The following is a 17,052-nucleotide window of genomic DNA, read 5'->3' on the forward strand; positions in this document are numbered from 1 at the left end:
GAAGACAGATTAAACAGATGGGTGAAAGGCACCATTTGTTGTGGGGTAGTGTTAAGTGATATATTTTGGAAGGAGGAACAATGTATGCACTCAGTAGAAAAAGCACTGAAGGTTATGGATAAATAGTGGTTGAAAAATACAGTTCCTTGAAAAACTGAACAGGTAGATTAAGATGTCAGGAAACATTATGATAACTCTCATGGCAATAGTTAGGCCACAGTTGCTCTGTGATAGAAAGCTCAGTGAACTTCAATTGCAAATCCACCAGGATGAGACACTAAAGTTATGTGGAGAGGCTGGAGAAGCTGAGACAATTTTTATTGCAGGGCAATGTCGAGATATCAGAGGTTTTTAAGAAAGGATTTTGGTGGTTTGTTTGTTTGGAGTTAGCAACTTGAGAGGAGACAAGTTTGGAGAAATGTTTTCAAATAGAAGGTATTGGAGCTTGGAGCGCTTGGCCACAGGGAATAGTTGAGACAGAAAAATGTGTAATCGGAATTCATATTTGAATGTTGGAAGACTGCTATACTCTAAACTGTGGTTCTAAAGGATTTTGTTGCCAAGACCCCCAAATTAATAGAAGGTAAATAGCTGCTTATATTTGGGGTGGGGGAGAATTTAAACTTCAGAATGCTGGTCTCTTTCAAAAGACCATTTGAAGGGTTTGTTTTTCAGCTAATGTATTTATATGCTAGTTAAACCAACAAATGCTACATTTGCATGTTACTAGTTTAATGCAATTTTTTATTTGAGACTTAAGTGGGCAACAATGAGTTTTGAACCTCTGCTTTGCTGTCTTGTTGGGAAAATCAGTGCTTTGCTCTTCTAAATCTATGCAGTCCAGAAAGAATCAAATTGCAGTAGAATGCTCTAGCTCTGATCTAAAGTTTCCAAACTTTATTTAGGATGAGTCTTGTTGCAGGTAATTTTAAATCTGTACAAACAGATTATAGTTCATGTCAAATCAATTCCTGTTCTAATGTGTTATCAAAAACGCTTAGCAAGGACCAGTGTGAGCTTTAACTGAATAAAAATGCATTTGTAGGCAAACGGGCAAAAGCAGTATCATTTCTTGTTCTCTTCTCTGTTATTTTCTTATGTACATAAAGCTTTTGGCCTGAAAATTTGCATTAAGCTTTTTGGCTGAGAGCATTTTTCCAATAGTTTGCTTTCCTAATGGAACTTAAGTTGCATCATAAACACGTTAGATTGCAGAAGCTTGTTTTTGTTCAGGAAATATATTTTGCTTAAGTTTGGTTACGTGCTATTTTGTGTAGCTATAAATAAACTTTTTATTTCTACACAGGCACTTTCGTATCTTCTGCAGACATTCCTTACTGGCCCTTACAGTGTAATGCCCAGCAATGTTGGATCACCACAGGTGCATATCATTATGCACCAATTAAACCAATGTTACACACAGTTGGCTTGGCAACAGAACCATGTGCAAAGGTGTGTTGATGTTCAAAATTAAGTTATTTACAAGTATTTGAAGCTGGTATTTACTGAAAAAATTAGTGGCAATACACCTTAGACATGGGAAAGTAAGAAATTTTGTCAAATAAATCCCAAGTTGTGCTGATCTATAGATTTTTGTGAATGATTTTCCAGTTTTGGGTTACTTTAAGAATACAGTGGTGTAGTTGATGCATTAGCAATCCAGAGGACGAGAGCCCTGGTAATTTATGGGCTAGCATACGAGCTTCTGAATTGCAATAAAACATAAATCACTGGTTCACCACTGCCTTTCAGACAAGGACACTTGCCTGGTCTGGCTTGCAAGTGACTTCAGTGTCACATTTACAAGGTTGATTCTTCATTGCCTCTGAAGTGGCCCAGCAAATCACACAGTTGTAAATGATTAGTAGAGTTAAACAAAAAAGACCAGGCACAACACCAACAGCTACTAATATTTATAAAACACCTTCAGCGATAATAAAGACACTTTCAAGAGCGTAATAAAACAGAATATACCACCGAGCCACATCAGGAGATATTAGGTTACCAAAGCCTTTGTCAAAGAGCTAGGTTTTAAGTAGTGTCTTAAAGGAAAAAAGCAAAGCGGAGAGGTAATGGGAAGGTATTCCAGAGCTTAGGTACTAGGCAATGGAAGAGGTTTTCACCGTTGGTGGAGTGATTAAAATCAGAGATGCTGAAGAGGCCAGAATTAGAGAAGCAGAAATATCTTGGGATGGTTGTGGAGCTGGAGGGGATGAGAGGTTGAGAGAGGCAAGGCAATGGAGGCATTTGAAAACAAGGATGAGAATTTTTAAATCCAGATGTTTTTTGACCAAGAGCCAGTGTAAGTCAGTGAGCACACATGTATTAGGTAAACAGGACTTAGTGCGAGTTAAGACATGGGCAGCAGTGTTGTGGATGACCATAAGTTTACAAGGGTTGAATGTGGGAGACCAGCCATGAGTGCACTGGAATTATCAAGCCTAGAGTGTAATGAAAACATGAATGAACTAAGATAGGGGTGAAATATGATGATGTTCCTGAGGTGGAAATAGGCAGACTTAGTGATGGTGAAAAAATTAGGTCAGAATCTCATTCTGGGTCAAATGTGACACCAAGCTTGCAAGCAGATTTGCCCAACCACAGACTTGCCAGGGAGAGGGATGGAGTCAATAGCTAGGGAACAGAGTTTTGAGTGGGGACTGAAAATAATTATTTCCCAATATTTAATTTGAGGCAATTTCTGCTCATCCAGCCCTGGATGTTGGGTATGCAGCCTGATAATTCAACAATAGAAGAATCGAGAAAGGTGATGGTGAGGTGGAACTGGGTGTTGGTCAGCTAACATGCTGCTGCATATAGAACAGAATATAACATATAGAACAAATCAAAATTGGCTAAGGATAGATTCTGGGGAACAGCAGAGGTAACGATGCAGGAGGAGAAGCCATTGTAAGTGGTTATCTGGCTATGATCAGATGGTCAAGAATGGAGCCACGTTAAAGTAGTGCAACCCAGCTGGATGACAGCTAGGAGGGACTGCACTCGCCTGGTTTCAATCTTACCTATTTGATCTTAGACAGAGAATCCATAGATCTGATGACCCCCTCGGTCCTTGACCAGCTCCCTCCTATTTCTTGTCTATTTGCTGCCCCTCAGCAGCATCATTCAAAAACATGGCATCATTTTCCACGCATTCTAATGACAACCAACTCTACTATAAGACCATTTCTTTCGACCCCACTGCATTCTCTCAATTTTCAGACTGCTTTTCCAGCATTCAGTATTTGGTAAGCAGAAATTTCCTCTAATTAAATACTGGGAAGACTGAAGCTTCTGTATTCGGTCTTTGCCACAAGATTCATTCCCTAACCATTGACTCCATCCTCTCCTTGAAAAATGTCTAAGGTAATCTTGGAGTCATATTTGACCCTCAGATGTGCTTTCAACCACATACCCATGATGTCCCTATAACCACCAATTTCCACCTCCATGACATCATTTGATTTCGCCTCGCTTCAATTCATCTGATAGTGAAACCCTCCTCCAGGCATTTGTTACTTCTAGACTTGACAATTCCAATACACTTCTGGCTGGCCTCCCACATTCTGCCCTCATAATATAAGAACTCGGAGCAGGAATAGACCATTAGCCTTTGACTTCCTCTGCCATTCAACAAGATCACGACTGAGCTACTTCAACTCCACCATCCTGCACTAGCACCATATCTCTTAATTCCCTTATTACCCAAAAATCGACCTACCTCTTTCTTGAGTATACTCAACGACTGAGCATCTGTAGGTGGAGAATGCCGCCGGTGGGGGTGAAGGGAAGATGTGTTTGGTGGTGGCATCATGCTGGAGTTGGCGGAAATGGCGGAGGAAATTTCATAGTTATTCCCACTCTTTATTTTCTGTTAGTTAACTGACCCTCAATCCATATTAATGTATTACCCTAAACCTTAACTTTAGGTCCTAATTTTATTTAATAACCTCTTGTGTGACACCTTATCAAATGCTTTTAGAAGAAACAAATACACTGTATCCCTCATATCCACTTTACTAGCTATATCTTCACAAAACCCTAACTCCATTAACTTGCGGCTATTCAAAACTCTACTGCTTATGCTCTAACTCTCACCAAGTTCTATTCACCTCTCACCACTAGGCTCGTTGACCTATGTTTGCTCCTGCTTAAATAATACAAAGAACAAAGGAAAGTACAGCACAGGAACAGGCCCTTCGGCCTTCCAAGCCTGCGCCGATCATATTGCCCGTCAACTAAAACATTTTGCACTTCCGGGGTCCATATCCCTCTATTCCCATCATATTCATGTATTTGTCAAGCTGCCTCTTAAACACCACTATCGTACCTGCTTCCACCACCTCCTCTGGCAGCGAATTCCAGACACTCACTACCCTCTGCGTAAAAAACTTGCCCCACACATCTCCTCTATAGTTTTCTCCTCTCACCTTAAATCTACGTCCCCTAGTAATTGACTCTTCGACCCTGGGAAAAAGCTTCTGACTATCTACTCTGTCCATGCCACTCATAATTTTGTAAACTTGTATCAAGTCGCCCCTCAATCTCCATCGCTCTAGTGAGAACAATCCGAGTTTCTCCAACCACTCCTCATAGCTAATAACCTCCAGACCAGGCAGCATCCTGGTAAACCTCCTCTGCACCCTCTCCAACGCCTCCATATCCTTCTGGTAATGTGGCGACCAGATGCCTTTAACCCCACAACCCTCCAATATATCTGCATCCCTCTGATTCTCACCTGTTGAGCACCCCTGATTTTAACTATTCCTTTCACCTTCAGCTGCCAAGGCTCTATGCTATATGGAGTTACCTTCCTAACTCTCTCTGCTTCTTTACCTTGTGTTATCCCTTTAAGATGCCCCTTAAAACCTACCTTTTTGATTAGGTTTTCTGTCATCTGCCCAAATGTCTCCTCATGTAGTTCAGTTTGATGATGCTCATAAGGCTTGTGGAGCTTTACTACATTAAAGCCACATTCTAAATCCAAACTATTATTGAGCGATTTTATTATGCCTTTTTAGGTCTCTGCTGTCATAGATGCCAAGCATTTAAGTGTTCTCCATGAGCCATTAAATGTACTGGGCATAGCAACAAAAAAAAGGGCCTCAAACTACATCCCAGCTGCTGTGCTGAAAGGCTGTACATCAGAGCTAGCCACTAACTAAGCCAGACTGTTCCAATACAGCTATGCCAGCAAACACCTTTTGTGTAAAACTGTCTAGTTGATTGCAATCCAGAAAAAGCAAGACAAATCTAACCTAATCAGTTCTCACCCTATTGGGCTCCTCTCAATCACCAGTAACAGATGACATAAGCCATCCATGGTACCATAAGACAAACCTGCTGTCCGCTTAATTTGTGTTTTGCAAGGAACATTTGGTTCTGGTACCCCATTATAGCCTTGATCTAGATAATGGAAGCCAGAAGAGAAGTGAGAGTTGCCTTTGATACCAAAGCAGCATTTGACTAAATATGGTATCAGGGTGGCCCAGCAGAACTAAGGCCAATGGGGATCTAAGGAAAAACCTTCCAGTGCCTGGAGTCATAACTAACACACAGGAAGATGATTATGGTTGGCACCTATACTCCCCAGGACCAAATTGGTTGCTTGATCAGCCTAGCCCCTCCATCAAGCACATAATATGGCTGTGCCATGCCCCTAAGGCATGAAGATCATAAAGTGTTAAATCATACCTTATAATTTTGCTTATTTAAAAAGTGAACTTTGCTGAACCAAAAGATGGCTGCTACAGATCACATGAATCATAAGTTGGCTGCAGTTTCTGAAAATTTCCACCAGCAGTTATAGGACAAAAGCTCAACCCTCATCCTTGAGGAATCTCACACTTATCATTGTGAGGACACATTATTATCAACAAAACCATGGTCCAGCAGACGATCCATCTCCTCAGCCTGGTCCTGTAACAAAGGGGAAGCCATTGAAACTCGTTATACCTGTAAAGATGTGAAAAGCCATCATTTATTTCCCACGGTGAACAATGGATTTTGACCAGAGGCATAGAAACTGCTTGTTAGCCTGCAACTGACTCATTAATGGACAGCATCACATGATCTAAGCTTCTGACCTTTGGAACGTTTTAATATTACTTTTCTAGACTCGCAACGCAGTCTGCTGTTTAAACTCCAAACATCAAAGCAGGACTCCAGGCTGATAAACAGTCTGCATCAAATCTAAGCCTCCTCGAACCCTGTTTCTTTGGAAGACTTCGGCCGTCGCCTGCTGAGCAGGCCAAGTCTCTGTACACCAACCTCATCTCACTGCATCACCATCAACTTTAAAGGATTTCTAAAAATCCTGCATCAGCTAGCTGAACTACCGTGAAGGAATCCTCATTAGAATCTGACTTTCTAGATTCTGGCAACCACGTTAACTGATATCCATGTCTGTGGTGCCTTTTCTTTGTTATCCATGGCTGTAAAAACTTTCCTATCCTCTTATTTGGGTGCTTGTGTGTGTATATGAAGTTGCGACCATTCCACAGGTTTGAATGTGTGACTAAACTATATTTCTGATTTAACCCTAAAGAGAGTTTGCTGTGAGTCTCTTTAAAAATTTATCTCAAGAGAGTTTGAGGAAATGTGCCACAGCCTAATTCAAAAATTTAAAACACCTCTGCTTATGGACAGATGACGAGAAAAATAAAGGAGTTCAGTTTTGCCTCCCTCCCTTGTCTGTAACAGCTGCAAGCAAAAGGGTACGCTGCAGCAACTTGCAAGTTCCCTTTCGTGCAACTAACTACCATTGAGCAGAGCAAGAGCAGCAATGTTAAGGAAACCCCATCATCTCAAAATCATACAACTTTCTGACCTGGATATGAATCATCCTTCTTTGCTGGATCAAGCCCTGGAATTCCAGAACTAACACTGTTGTCTGCGTTTCTTCGCCATAACAATTGCATTTGTTCAATGGTATGCCCCAACACCACTTTTTCAAGTCACCTAGAATCAGCATTAAACATGGCACTGCAGCATTGCCCACATCCCAAGAACAAAATTTTCTGACCTGTATCCGTTGAGCTTTCAACAACTTTAAAATGAGAACTATAAATTCTTCACCTCCTTAATTCTGGAGTAACATTTTAAAATGGAAGTTTAATTGTTGCTAATTCAGTTAGTATATATTGGGGAAACTGATTAGTGGTTGTCAACCTCAAGGAAAGGTATTCTATCAAACTGAAATATGAAACAGTCATATTGAGAGCTGGAGGAAGTCCAAGTTCCACTGCAGTTATTTAATGCAGTCTTATTAGTTCTTGGATGTGCCATCTATTACTGATGATTAAGAGGAGCACAATAGGGTGAGAACTGGTTGGTTAGATTTATCCTGTTCTGGATATGTAATCCATGTAGCATGCATGTAGCACCTGGGCAGATTTTCACACAAAGAGGGTAGATGCTGACATAACTATACTGATCAAAATGTGCTTGTTTACAGTGACAGCATTTCTTCAATTGCAGCAATTTCACAAAAACTCAAGTCAGACAGTTGTCATCTTTGATCTTTTCTCCCAGCATTCCAGAGAAGCCACACCAGTAGATCTTGAACTTGCTGAGGAAGCTAGGTTCTATGTGAAGTGGGAATTCTCAGCTGGAGTTGCTTACAGGATCTGCCCTTCATTAAAATCTAGTTTACATTTACTGTCAAATACTATTCAACTGCTGCAGTTTTATGTAGTTTGAATATTGATCTCTCCACTAAGGAAGCTGGGGGGGTTGGCTATGCACATGAAATTCAGTAGCTGGCCTTCCCACCGCCTGCCTAACAATTAATGGCCATTTAAGGGAGATCTACCTGAATTATTTACCATGCTGATAGGAGAGCATTAAACTGCAAGCAAATGTTATGGATAATGTTACAGTTGTATTTCATGTATGTCAAATAGTTATATTCCTTAAAATTTGGCTGCAACCACAGAATGATTGACTCCAGAATTTTGTTTATTTTGGAACAACAGGCTTTTGACACCATTGCACAAACAAATTACAGAATGAAACTAGTTATGTTCCTTGGGTGGCCCTGTTTGACTGGGAAAAGTTGGAACTTGTGCTACTTGAAGGATTTTATTCACAATGTCTGTAACTTAGTTGCATAGATTAATTATGCATTTTCACAGAACGTTATTTTCTCTTTAATCCTTTAATCAACCAAGGCAGTGAGCTGTGGCTTTCCAATCTGCTCTTACAGTTCAGTCATGGGGGAATGTACTGCTTTGTACAATGTAATTCAGTGTATCTGAAAACACATTAATTGTAGATTAAATGTGAGAAACTTTAGGTGTCAGTGTGGATGTGGTGTCTCATTAAATGTATGGAAACTTCCATCAGCTCTCCCTAGACTTCATGTTTAACCTTGTACTTGGCTCATTACTACTGCCACCTTTTAAAGAAAGATGACATATACTTTGAGAACATTTCCTTATGTAAAGTTGGGAGACTATGTAACTAGTATTGCACCAAACAATAAGTGGGATAGCATTTTTTTTGTGTGTACTCTTCCTCCCTCCCACCCTACCTCCCCACCACAAATTTGGAATGCAACTTGTTTTTTTTGTACATGAAATTTTCACAGCAGACAGAGAGCAAGAGTTCATTTATCACTTCTTTTAAATTGAGTTTAGTATAGTTTTGCTGCTGCTGGCTCTTGGCACAATCTTTTGACACAACCAGCAGCAAACCTGAGAAAATATGTCAGATTTGCGGAAGCTGACCATTGGAAGAACATTTTTTAAACCATGTCTTCCCAACAACTTGTGAAGCTACTGCCAACTGAGAGCATCAGGAATGACAGGTTAACTCTTTGTCAAAGCCAACTTAAAATGAGGTTTGTTGCCAAAAGTTGAAGTGGTTTTGCACCTTTCTTTGATTTTTTTTGCCCCCTTGTCTTAGATAATGAACATCTAAAGGGTAATGATAATGTAACCTAAATTCTTAGTGCTTCCTTGTCTAAGCTAGTATGTACCTCAAGAAAAAAGATGATTTCACCTGAATATTTTCTTATTCCTGTATCTTGGTAGGCTAAAGCAGATGCTGAATGAACTTCTGCACCAACAGCAGCAAGACAAAAAGCCAGAAAATCATAGAGCTAGCAGTGTACCACCTCCTTCTCCCAGCAATTTTGTCTTCCCTCCATTTAGCTTTCCTTCCCCATCTTTAAATCCATTAAGCATGTCACGACTTCCAAATTATTCTCCTTTTGTTCATGGTAAGTACGGCTATTTGTAGAAATAGTTGTCCTTGTATTGAGTAAATTCCGTATTTTATAATGCAAATAACACATGAGAAAGTTAACGACACTTTTCCAAGTGAACTGTGATTTTAAAATTGGACAAAGAATAGACTCCAAACTTTGGTGAGAATAGTCCAAATGAAAGCCATGCATTTCTAATGAGAAGTAAGCAATTAGAGTCACTGCTTATGTAACTCCAAGCAGCTCTTTTTGAGAAAAATTGAGGGCTGAAGCCGTTTACGCGGGGAATGAAGTATACTTTTATCTAAAATGAATGCTATTTAAATAGAATTTAAAAAAAGATTTTATAAGGAAAATAAACTGTTAAAGTTACCTGTTTCTCTAAGTTTAATCCTCCAACTGTAACTCAGTGATGGGGGTGGGGTGGTGCCCTACGGTTTCGAGCTACTTTATGTTGTGCCACTAATAGCTAACCAGTGAGCTTTGTGCAGCTGGTGGTTTTAAAAGCTAAATGATTTTAGAAGTTTGGACCAATAAAAATAATCTTATCTGCTGCAGGTTTTCCTGAGGCTGGGATCTGTAAATATGTTTCAGCAGCACATATACTAATGTTATGTCACATATGGACAGTGATACAGAGTTAGCGATGTTATGATGTCATTTTCCGAGTACTTAGCTCATGCCTAAAATAAGATGTCTTACTGGTGCAGCTGGCTGACCAGATCAGTCTCTAATCCACAATTAAATGTGACAGCATGTCACCTGCATGCCACTTTCCTTGACCCAGGCTGCAATATAAAAGCAGCTTTAAATATGCTACATCTAGAATCTTCTAATTAAGTAACTATCAGTAATACTGTTACGTTGTAATTTTTCTGGCAAGTCAAAGATATTTAATGAACAAAACCTGAGGAGTTTTTGCTGTTTTCAGAGGAGTATTTTAATAGCAAATTATATGAGTGTAAACAGTAATTAGCTAGCTTGTGTTGCAATTCTTGTTTTAATTCTTGAAGTTTTTTTATTTCTGAATGAATGTTTCCATCCTTAAGCTTTTGTGTGAATAGATTAATAAAATGGAGAATGCATTGCTTTGAATAACTTAATCAAATACTTTTGAACAGTTTGATTATTTTCCTAAGTTAGTTATCATCTTCAGCTGTTTACTGCCATCCCCTGCATTTTGGAGATTTTTGCATGTTGTGACAAATCCTGCCCTGTTTATCTTGAACAATGCACTCAATTTTTTTTTGCTAAACTTTTTGATATATTCTAATATTTTAGCTTGTGTAACTTGAGAAGGCCAACTTTGCAAGCTGTTAACTGCTTGCTTTATGCCAAGAAGGCCTAGTTTGATTGCCTGAAATTGCCTCAAGTGGACTGTGTGAGTGAATTTAGTCAGTTATTAATTTAGATGTTGGGTGTAGTGTTGCAGAGGGGTCTGGAATTCCATTCCCTAAGTAATGTACATTCTTGTGCCTTTCATCTTGTAACTAATTGCATAGTGCCATGATTAGAGAGATGGTAGGCTTGAGATTGTTTCACCTAATTCTTAGAAGAGTGTGCAGTGAAAAAGTGGCAATATTATGATTTCTACTTTTCTCCCATTTTACAAGTGGCTGCTGTGTTAGTTCAAAAATGCATGAGACATTTTGGCTTTGAGAAGTACAGGACAAATGTAAATATTTTTATTTTATGTATTATTCAAACATGTATTTTCCAAACAATCTGCCGTAAGTATCACCAACTTGTATTCATAAAAGTTCAAGTTGTTTCAGGGAGATGAGTTTTATGGTATTGATTGGAACACATTATTATGGTTTCCTCACTCTTTTGTTCTAGCTATTCTTGCCATCCCTCTATAATCAAAATGCGACTATGCAAGAGGCTCACATTTGGGTTAGGGTAGAACTTGGGTGGTGATTATGTCAGAGAAAGCATTTGATAAGTTCAATGTTACTGAATTATCTAAACACTTCTGTTAAAGTGTAGTTGTGTAATTTTATTTATGATCTAAATAAGCTGAGAAGCCTTGCTTAGCATTTAACAACTATTATATTTCTACTATACATTTAGATGCAGCACATGCAATTCATTTGTTAATAATCAGTTTATCTTTTTTCGAACACAGGTTTTAACCTTAACCCAATATTCCCTCCTGGGTTTAGTGACCTGTCTCAAAATGTCAGTGTCCAGAGTAATGAACAACAACCACTTGTAACCGAGCACAGCATCTCTGGAAAAACAGAATATTTGGCCTTCCCAAAGCCATTTGAAAGTAATTCTCCAAAATGCAGAGAGAACAAGTGGTACGTACAGTATTTTCAGCTCGTAGTGGGTCTTGCTGCTTTCAGTTGGTAAAAATGTTATTATTTCCCTTATAATTTGCTCGATGGACTATTTTAACTTAGAAATTCTAAATTGACATATCAACAATATATTTCTAATGTTATTTTGAGAAGAGTAGAGACAAGGATATGGTGTTCCCCACTGCATACCTCTGTTTGCACTTTGCTGCAAAAATAGTGAAGAGGAAAACATCCCCTTAATTTTCTTCAACTACTGGAAAACTATTTTGCAAGAGCCTGGGGTCTATAATTTTTATCTCTAAGCCGGCAAGTCCATGAATGGACACGCTTGAGATTTAGGATGGTCTGGTCAAGTTGCTATATTATAAATTTTTAATAATTTACAACCTAACTCTGAGTGTTGATGTAGTTGAAAATAATGCAGTCTCAGGAGGGATTTTAAGAGGATCATCAAAACCATAGTCCTTGAGAGAAAGTATCTTCAAATCATTTTCAGTTGTTTGCTGCCATCCCTTGCATTTTGGGGGTTTTTGCATACTGCAACAAATTCTGCCTTGCTTATCTTGAACATTACACACAAACTAAGTTTTTTATTTTACTAAACTATTTGAATGAAAGAGAGTTTCTAATATTTTAACTTGTGTTGCTTGAGAAGGCCAACTTCGCAAACTATTAACCGCTTGCTTTATACTAAGAAGGCCTAGTTTGATTGCCTAAAATTGTTTCACGTGGGCTGTATATGAATGAATTTAGTCAGTTATTAATTTAGATGCTAGGTGTACTGTCGCAGAGGAGTCTGGAGTTCCATTTCCCAAGTAATGCACATTTTTGTGCCTTGCATCTTGTAACTGACTGCATAGTGCCATGATTAAAGAGACGGTAGGCTTGAGATTGTTTCACCTTATTCTTAGAAGAGGATGCAGTGAAAAGGTGGCAATGTTATGATTCCCAGTTTTCTCTCATTTTACAAGTGGCTGAGATATGCCTTTCACCTTTCCATTAGTAGAAGATAGGTAACAACAACAACTTGTATTTATATAGTGTCTTCAATGTAGTAAAATGTCCCATGATGCTTCACAGGAGTGTTATCAAACAAACCAAAGACATTGGCAATGTACTTGCTATAAATGCTGGAACAGAACCTTTCCTCCTGGTTTCATGCAGACCTTAAGAAAACCTGTGAAAGTGGGTAATTACATCTTCCTATCTGTGAGCTATGGCTACTAGTCAGAGTGAGTTCCCGAAGTAGGCTGAGTTTAGAGTGGAAGTTGTCCAAACCTTTGTTAAGCAGATGTAGTTCAAGCAGATATTAGTCTAACCCTCCCATCCTTAAATTAATCAATAAATTTATTTTGCAAGATTTTTGCCAGCAGGCAGTATTTTATGTCTGGAATAATTCATGTACGTTGCTTCTTGGAATTGGATAGCTATCGTCATTGAGGGTTTTAGTAGACTGGTTTGAAGATTCTAAGCACCAGCAGAGTTTGCCATTAATTTCAGAAATGGATGTGAAAAGCAGTACATCAAAGCAAACCACACAAAGTCGTCTATGCCTGCAGCCCTGTTCTGGCAAAATCTGGGGTTTTCAAACCCAGGACCCTGGAGTACACTAGACTTCCAGGATGATTTCTGATTCAGGTCTTAGCTGTGAACTGCTGGTTCTCTCCAGCAACTGTGGCCTTAGTTGTAGAAATTTGTGGAGAATTAAACAAAGCCATTATAGATATGAGTCATAGCAGTGTCCAGAGAGGCTTGCGGCCTTAGTTTATCAAGCACCCTCAAGATTTTACACAACAAACCAATTGGACTGTCTCCCAGTTGTCAGCGTCAATATCCACCACCTTCATATCTCGCTTGCAGGCAACGGAGGTAAGAACATCCAAGACGTCGTGACCCAGTGGCCAATTTGCCGTTCAGAAGATTTTTGGGTATACAGCCATCATCCAACCAGTGATTGTGACTGAGCCCATGCCAATGCTTAGCAATGAATATGTGCTGATGGAATTAACATGCTCTAGGACCTCTGACTTGGTGACCTTGCCCTGCCAGTGGATGCCGAGGATACATCAGAGACAACGAAGCTGTTTAGCTTTTTTTCCTGCCTAGCATATGTTGTCCAGGTTTAACCGCTGTAGAGGAGTGCACTGAGAATACAAGCTTGGTAAACTCGCAGTTTGGCCAGGTTGCTGTTCCGCACTCTCTTATGCAGCTTGAACATAACAGCTGCAGCTTTTGCAATGTTTACGTTGATTTCAGCATCAATTAACAGATTGATGATTGTGGAGCCTAGGTATGTGAAACTATGAACAACCTCCAGCATCACGTTGTCAGTGCTGATAAATGGCAATATGGTAATATCCTGGATAATGACATTTGTCTTCCTGATCCTAATGGTCAAACCAATCTCTTTATAGGCACGAGAGAGTCTGTCCATTTGCCGCTGCAGATATTCCTCAGCATGGAATGTTCATGCAGCAGTGTCAGTATAGAGCAACTCTCTGATAAGGGTTGGCACACCTTTGCCTCGGATCTCGTACATGCAAGGGTGGGCAGCTTTCCATCTGTTCTGGTACATAAGTGGACACCCTCTGTAGGTTTTATGATAATTGATAGTGGTTTCATGGTCATCATTAGACTTTTAATTCCAGATGTTTATTGAATTGAAATTCCACCAGCTGCTGTGGCAAGATTCGAACCCAGGTCACCAGACCATTAGCCTAGGTCTGTGGATTACTAGTCCAGTGACAATACCACTACGCCATCACCTCCCTTAATCCCAGATCTCAGATCTGAAGACTTATGACAGCAGCAAAGAGAAGAATATGCTAAAGATTGCCGGTGCCAAAACACAACCCTGTTTGACCCTATTGCGGATCTCAGAGGGTTCCGCTGTCTCCCTGCCATAGCTAACCATACTCATCATCTTGTTATGGAAAGAGGAGATCACATTGAGCAGCTTTGGCGGCAGCCAATTTTCTCCAGCTTAAATAGACCGCCTTTGCTCACATGGTCAGATGCCTTGTTGAGATCGTTGCAGGCAATATATAGCTGTCTCCTTTGTTTAAGGCATTTCTCTGGCAGCTGCCGGACTTAGAAGATCATGCCAGTTGTCGATCTTTCAGTTATGAAACCACACTGAGTTTTGGGAAATCTGCCGTCCTTGCCTGACTCCAGACCCACAGCAATGTGGTTGACTTTTAAATGCCCTCTGAAATGGTATAGCAAGCCACTCGGCTGTATCAAACTGCTACAAAGTATCAAAAAAGGAATGAAACCAGACAGACCACCCAGCATCAATCTAGGCACCGGAAATGAAAATTCAGTCCTGTCGACCCTGCAAAGTCATCCTTAGTAAAGCCTGGGGTCCAGTGCCAAAATTGGGAGAGCTGTCTCACAGACTAATCAAGCAACAGCCTGACATAGTCATCTTCACGGAATCATATCTTACAGATAATGTCCCAATCACCATCACCATCCCTGGGTATATCCTGTCCCAAGGGAAGGACAGATCCAGGAGAGGTGGCTGCACAGTGGTATGCGGTCGGGAGGGAGTTGACCTGGGAGTCCTCAACATTGACTCTGGACACCGTGAAGTCTCATAGCACCATGGGCAAGGAAACCTTCTGCTGATTACCACGTACCGCTCCCTCAGCTGATGAATCAGTGCTCCTCCATGTTGAACACCATTTGGTGGAAGCACTGAGGTTGGCAAGGGTGCAGAATGTACTCTGGGTTGGTGACTTCAGTGTCCATCACCAAGAATGGCTCGGTAGCACCACTACTGATCGAGGCTGAGCCCTAAAGGACATAGCTGCTAGACTGTCTCTGTGGCAGTTGGTGAGGGAACCAACAAGAGGGAAAAACATACTTAACCTCATCCTCACCAACCTGCCTGCCACAGATGCATCTGTCCATGACAGTATTGGTAGGAGTGACCACCGCAGTCGTTGTGGAGACAAAGTCCCGCCTTCACAATGTGTTAAATGGGATAGATGTCGAACAGTTTAAGCAACTTGAGACTGGGCATCCATGAGGCGCTGTGGGCTATCAGCAGCAGCAGAATTGTCCTCGAACACAATCTGTAACCTCATGGCCCAAAACATCCCCCACTCTACCATTACCATTAAGCCAGGGGATCAACCCTGGTTCAATGAAGAGTGCAGGAGAGCAGCACCGGGCATACATAAAAATGAGGTGTCAACCTGGTGAAGTTATAACACGTGACTACTTGCGTGCCAAACAACATAAGCAGCAAGTGATAGACAGAGACAAGCGATCCCACAACGAACGGATCAAATCTAAGCTCTGCGGTCCTGCCACATCCAGTCGTGAATGGTGGTGGATAATTAAATAACTCCCTGGAGTAGGAGGCTCCACAAATATCCCCATCCTCAATGATGGGGGAGCCCAGCACATCAGTGCAAAAGATAAAGCTGAAACATTTGCTACAATCTTCAGCCAGAAGTGCCGAGTGAATGATCTATCTCGGCCTACTCCAGTGGTCCCCAGCATCACAGATGCCAGTCTCCAGCCAATTCAATTCACTCCACATGATATCAAGAAATGGCTGAAGGCACTGAATACTGTAAAGGCTACGGTCCTTGACAATATTCCAGCAATAGTACTGAAGACTTGTGCTCCAGAACTTTCCACACCCCTAGTCAAGCCGTTCCAGTATATCTACAACACTGGCACCTACCTGGCTATGTGGAAAATTGCCCAGGTATGTCCTGTCCACAAAAAGCAGGAGAAATCCAACCCGGCCAATTACCACCCGATCAGTCTACTCTCGATCATCAGTAAAGTAATGGAAGGGGTCATTAACAGTGCTATCAAGCAGCACTTGCTTAGCAATAACCTGCACACCAACACCCAGTTTGGGTTCTGCCAGGACCACTCGGCTTCTGACCTCATTACAGCCTTGGTTCAAACATGGATAAAAGAGCTGAACTCCCGAGGTGAGAGTGATGGTCCTTTGCATCAAAGCCACTTTTGACTGAGTGTGGCATCAAGAAGCCCAAGTAAAACTGAAGCCAGTGGAAATTGGGGAAAGCTCTCCATTGACTGGAGTCATAGCTAGCACAAGGGAAGATGGTTGTGGTTGTTGGAGGTCAGTCATCTCAACTCCAGGACATCACTGCAGGAGGTCCTCGGGGTAGTGTCCTCAGCCCAACCATGCTGCTTCATCAATGACCTTCCATCGTAAAGTCAGAAGTGGGAATGTTCGCTGATTATTGCACAATGTTCAGCACCATTCGCGATTCCTCAGATATTGAAGTAGTCCATGTCCAAATGCAGCAAGACCTGGACAATATCCAGACTTGGGCTGACAAGTGGCAAGCAACATTCGTGCCACACAAGTGCCAGGCAATGGTCATCTCCAACAAGAGAATCTAACCATTGCCCCTTGATGTTCAATGGCATTACCATCACTGAATCCCCCGCAATCAACATCCTGGAGGTTGCCATTGACCAGAAACTGAACTGGACTAACCATGTAAATACTGTGGCTACAAGAGTAGGTCAGACGCTAGCAAT

The 17,052-nt window shown here is 40.9% G+C and overlaps 1 protein-coding gene across 2 annotated transcripts in view; it reads left to right on the forward strand.

The window, feature by feature from the left end:
• Window positions 1-17,052, forward strand: part of pcm1 (pericentriolar material 1) — a 163,552-nt gene that overhangs the window by 87,209 nt on the left and 59,291 nt on the right. For both annotated transcript variants that reach the window (XM_078548487.1, XM_078548477.1), the window contains exons 21-23: window positions 1,307-1,452; window positions 9,036-9,223; window positions 11,337-11,514. In XM_078548487.1, the coding sequence (XP_078404613.1) occupies window positions 1,307-1,452; window positions 9,036-9,223; window positions 11,337-11,514 (512 nt within the window). The remainder of the gene's footprint in view (window positions 1-1,306; window positions 1,453-9,035; window positions 9,224-11,336; window positions 11,515-17,052) is intronic.

This window comes from Cetorhinus maximus, chromosome 1 (assembly GCF_964194155.1).
Source record: "Cetorhinus maximus chromosome 1, sCetMax3.hap1.1, whole genome shotgun sequence".
Taxonomy (NCBI): domain Eukaryota; kingdom Metazoa; phylum Chordata; class Chondrichthyes; order Lamniformes; family Cetorhinidae; genus Cetorhinus; species Cetorhinus maximus.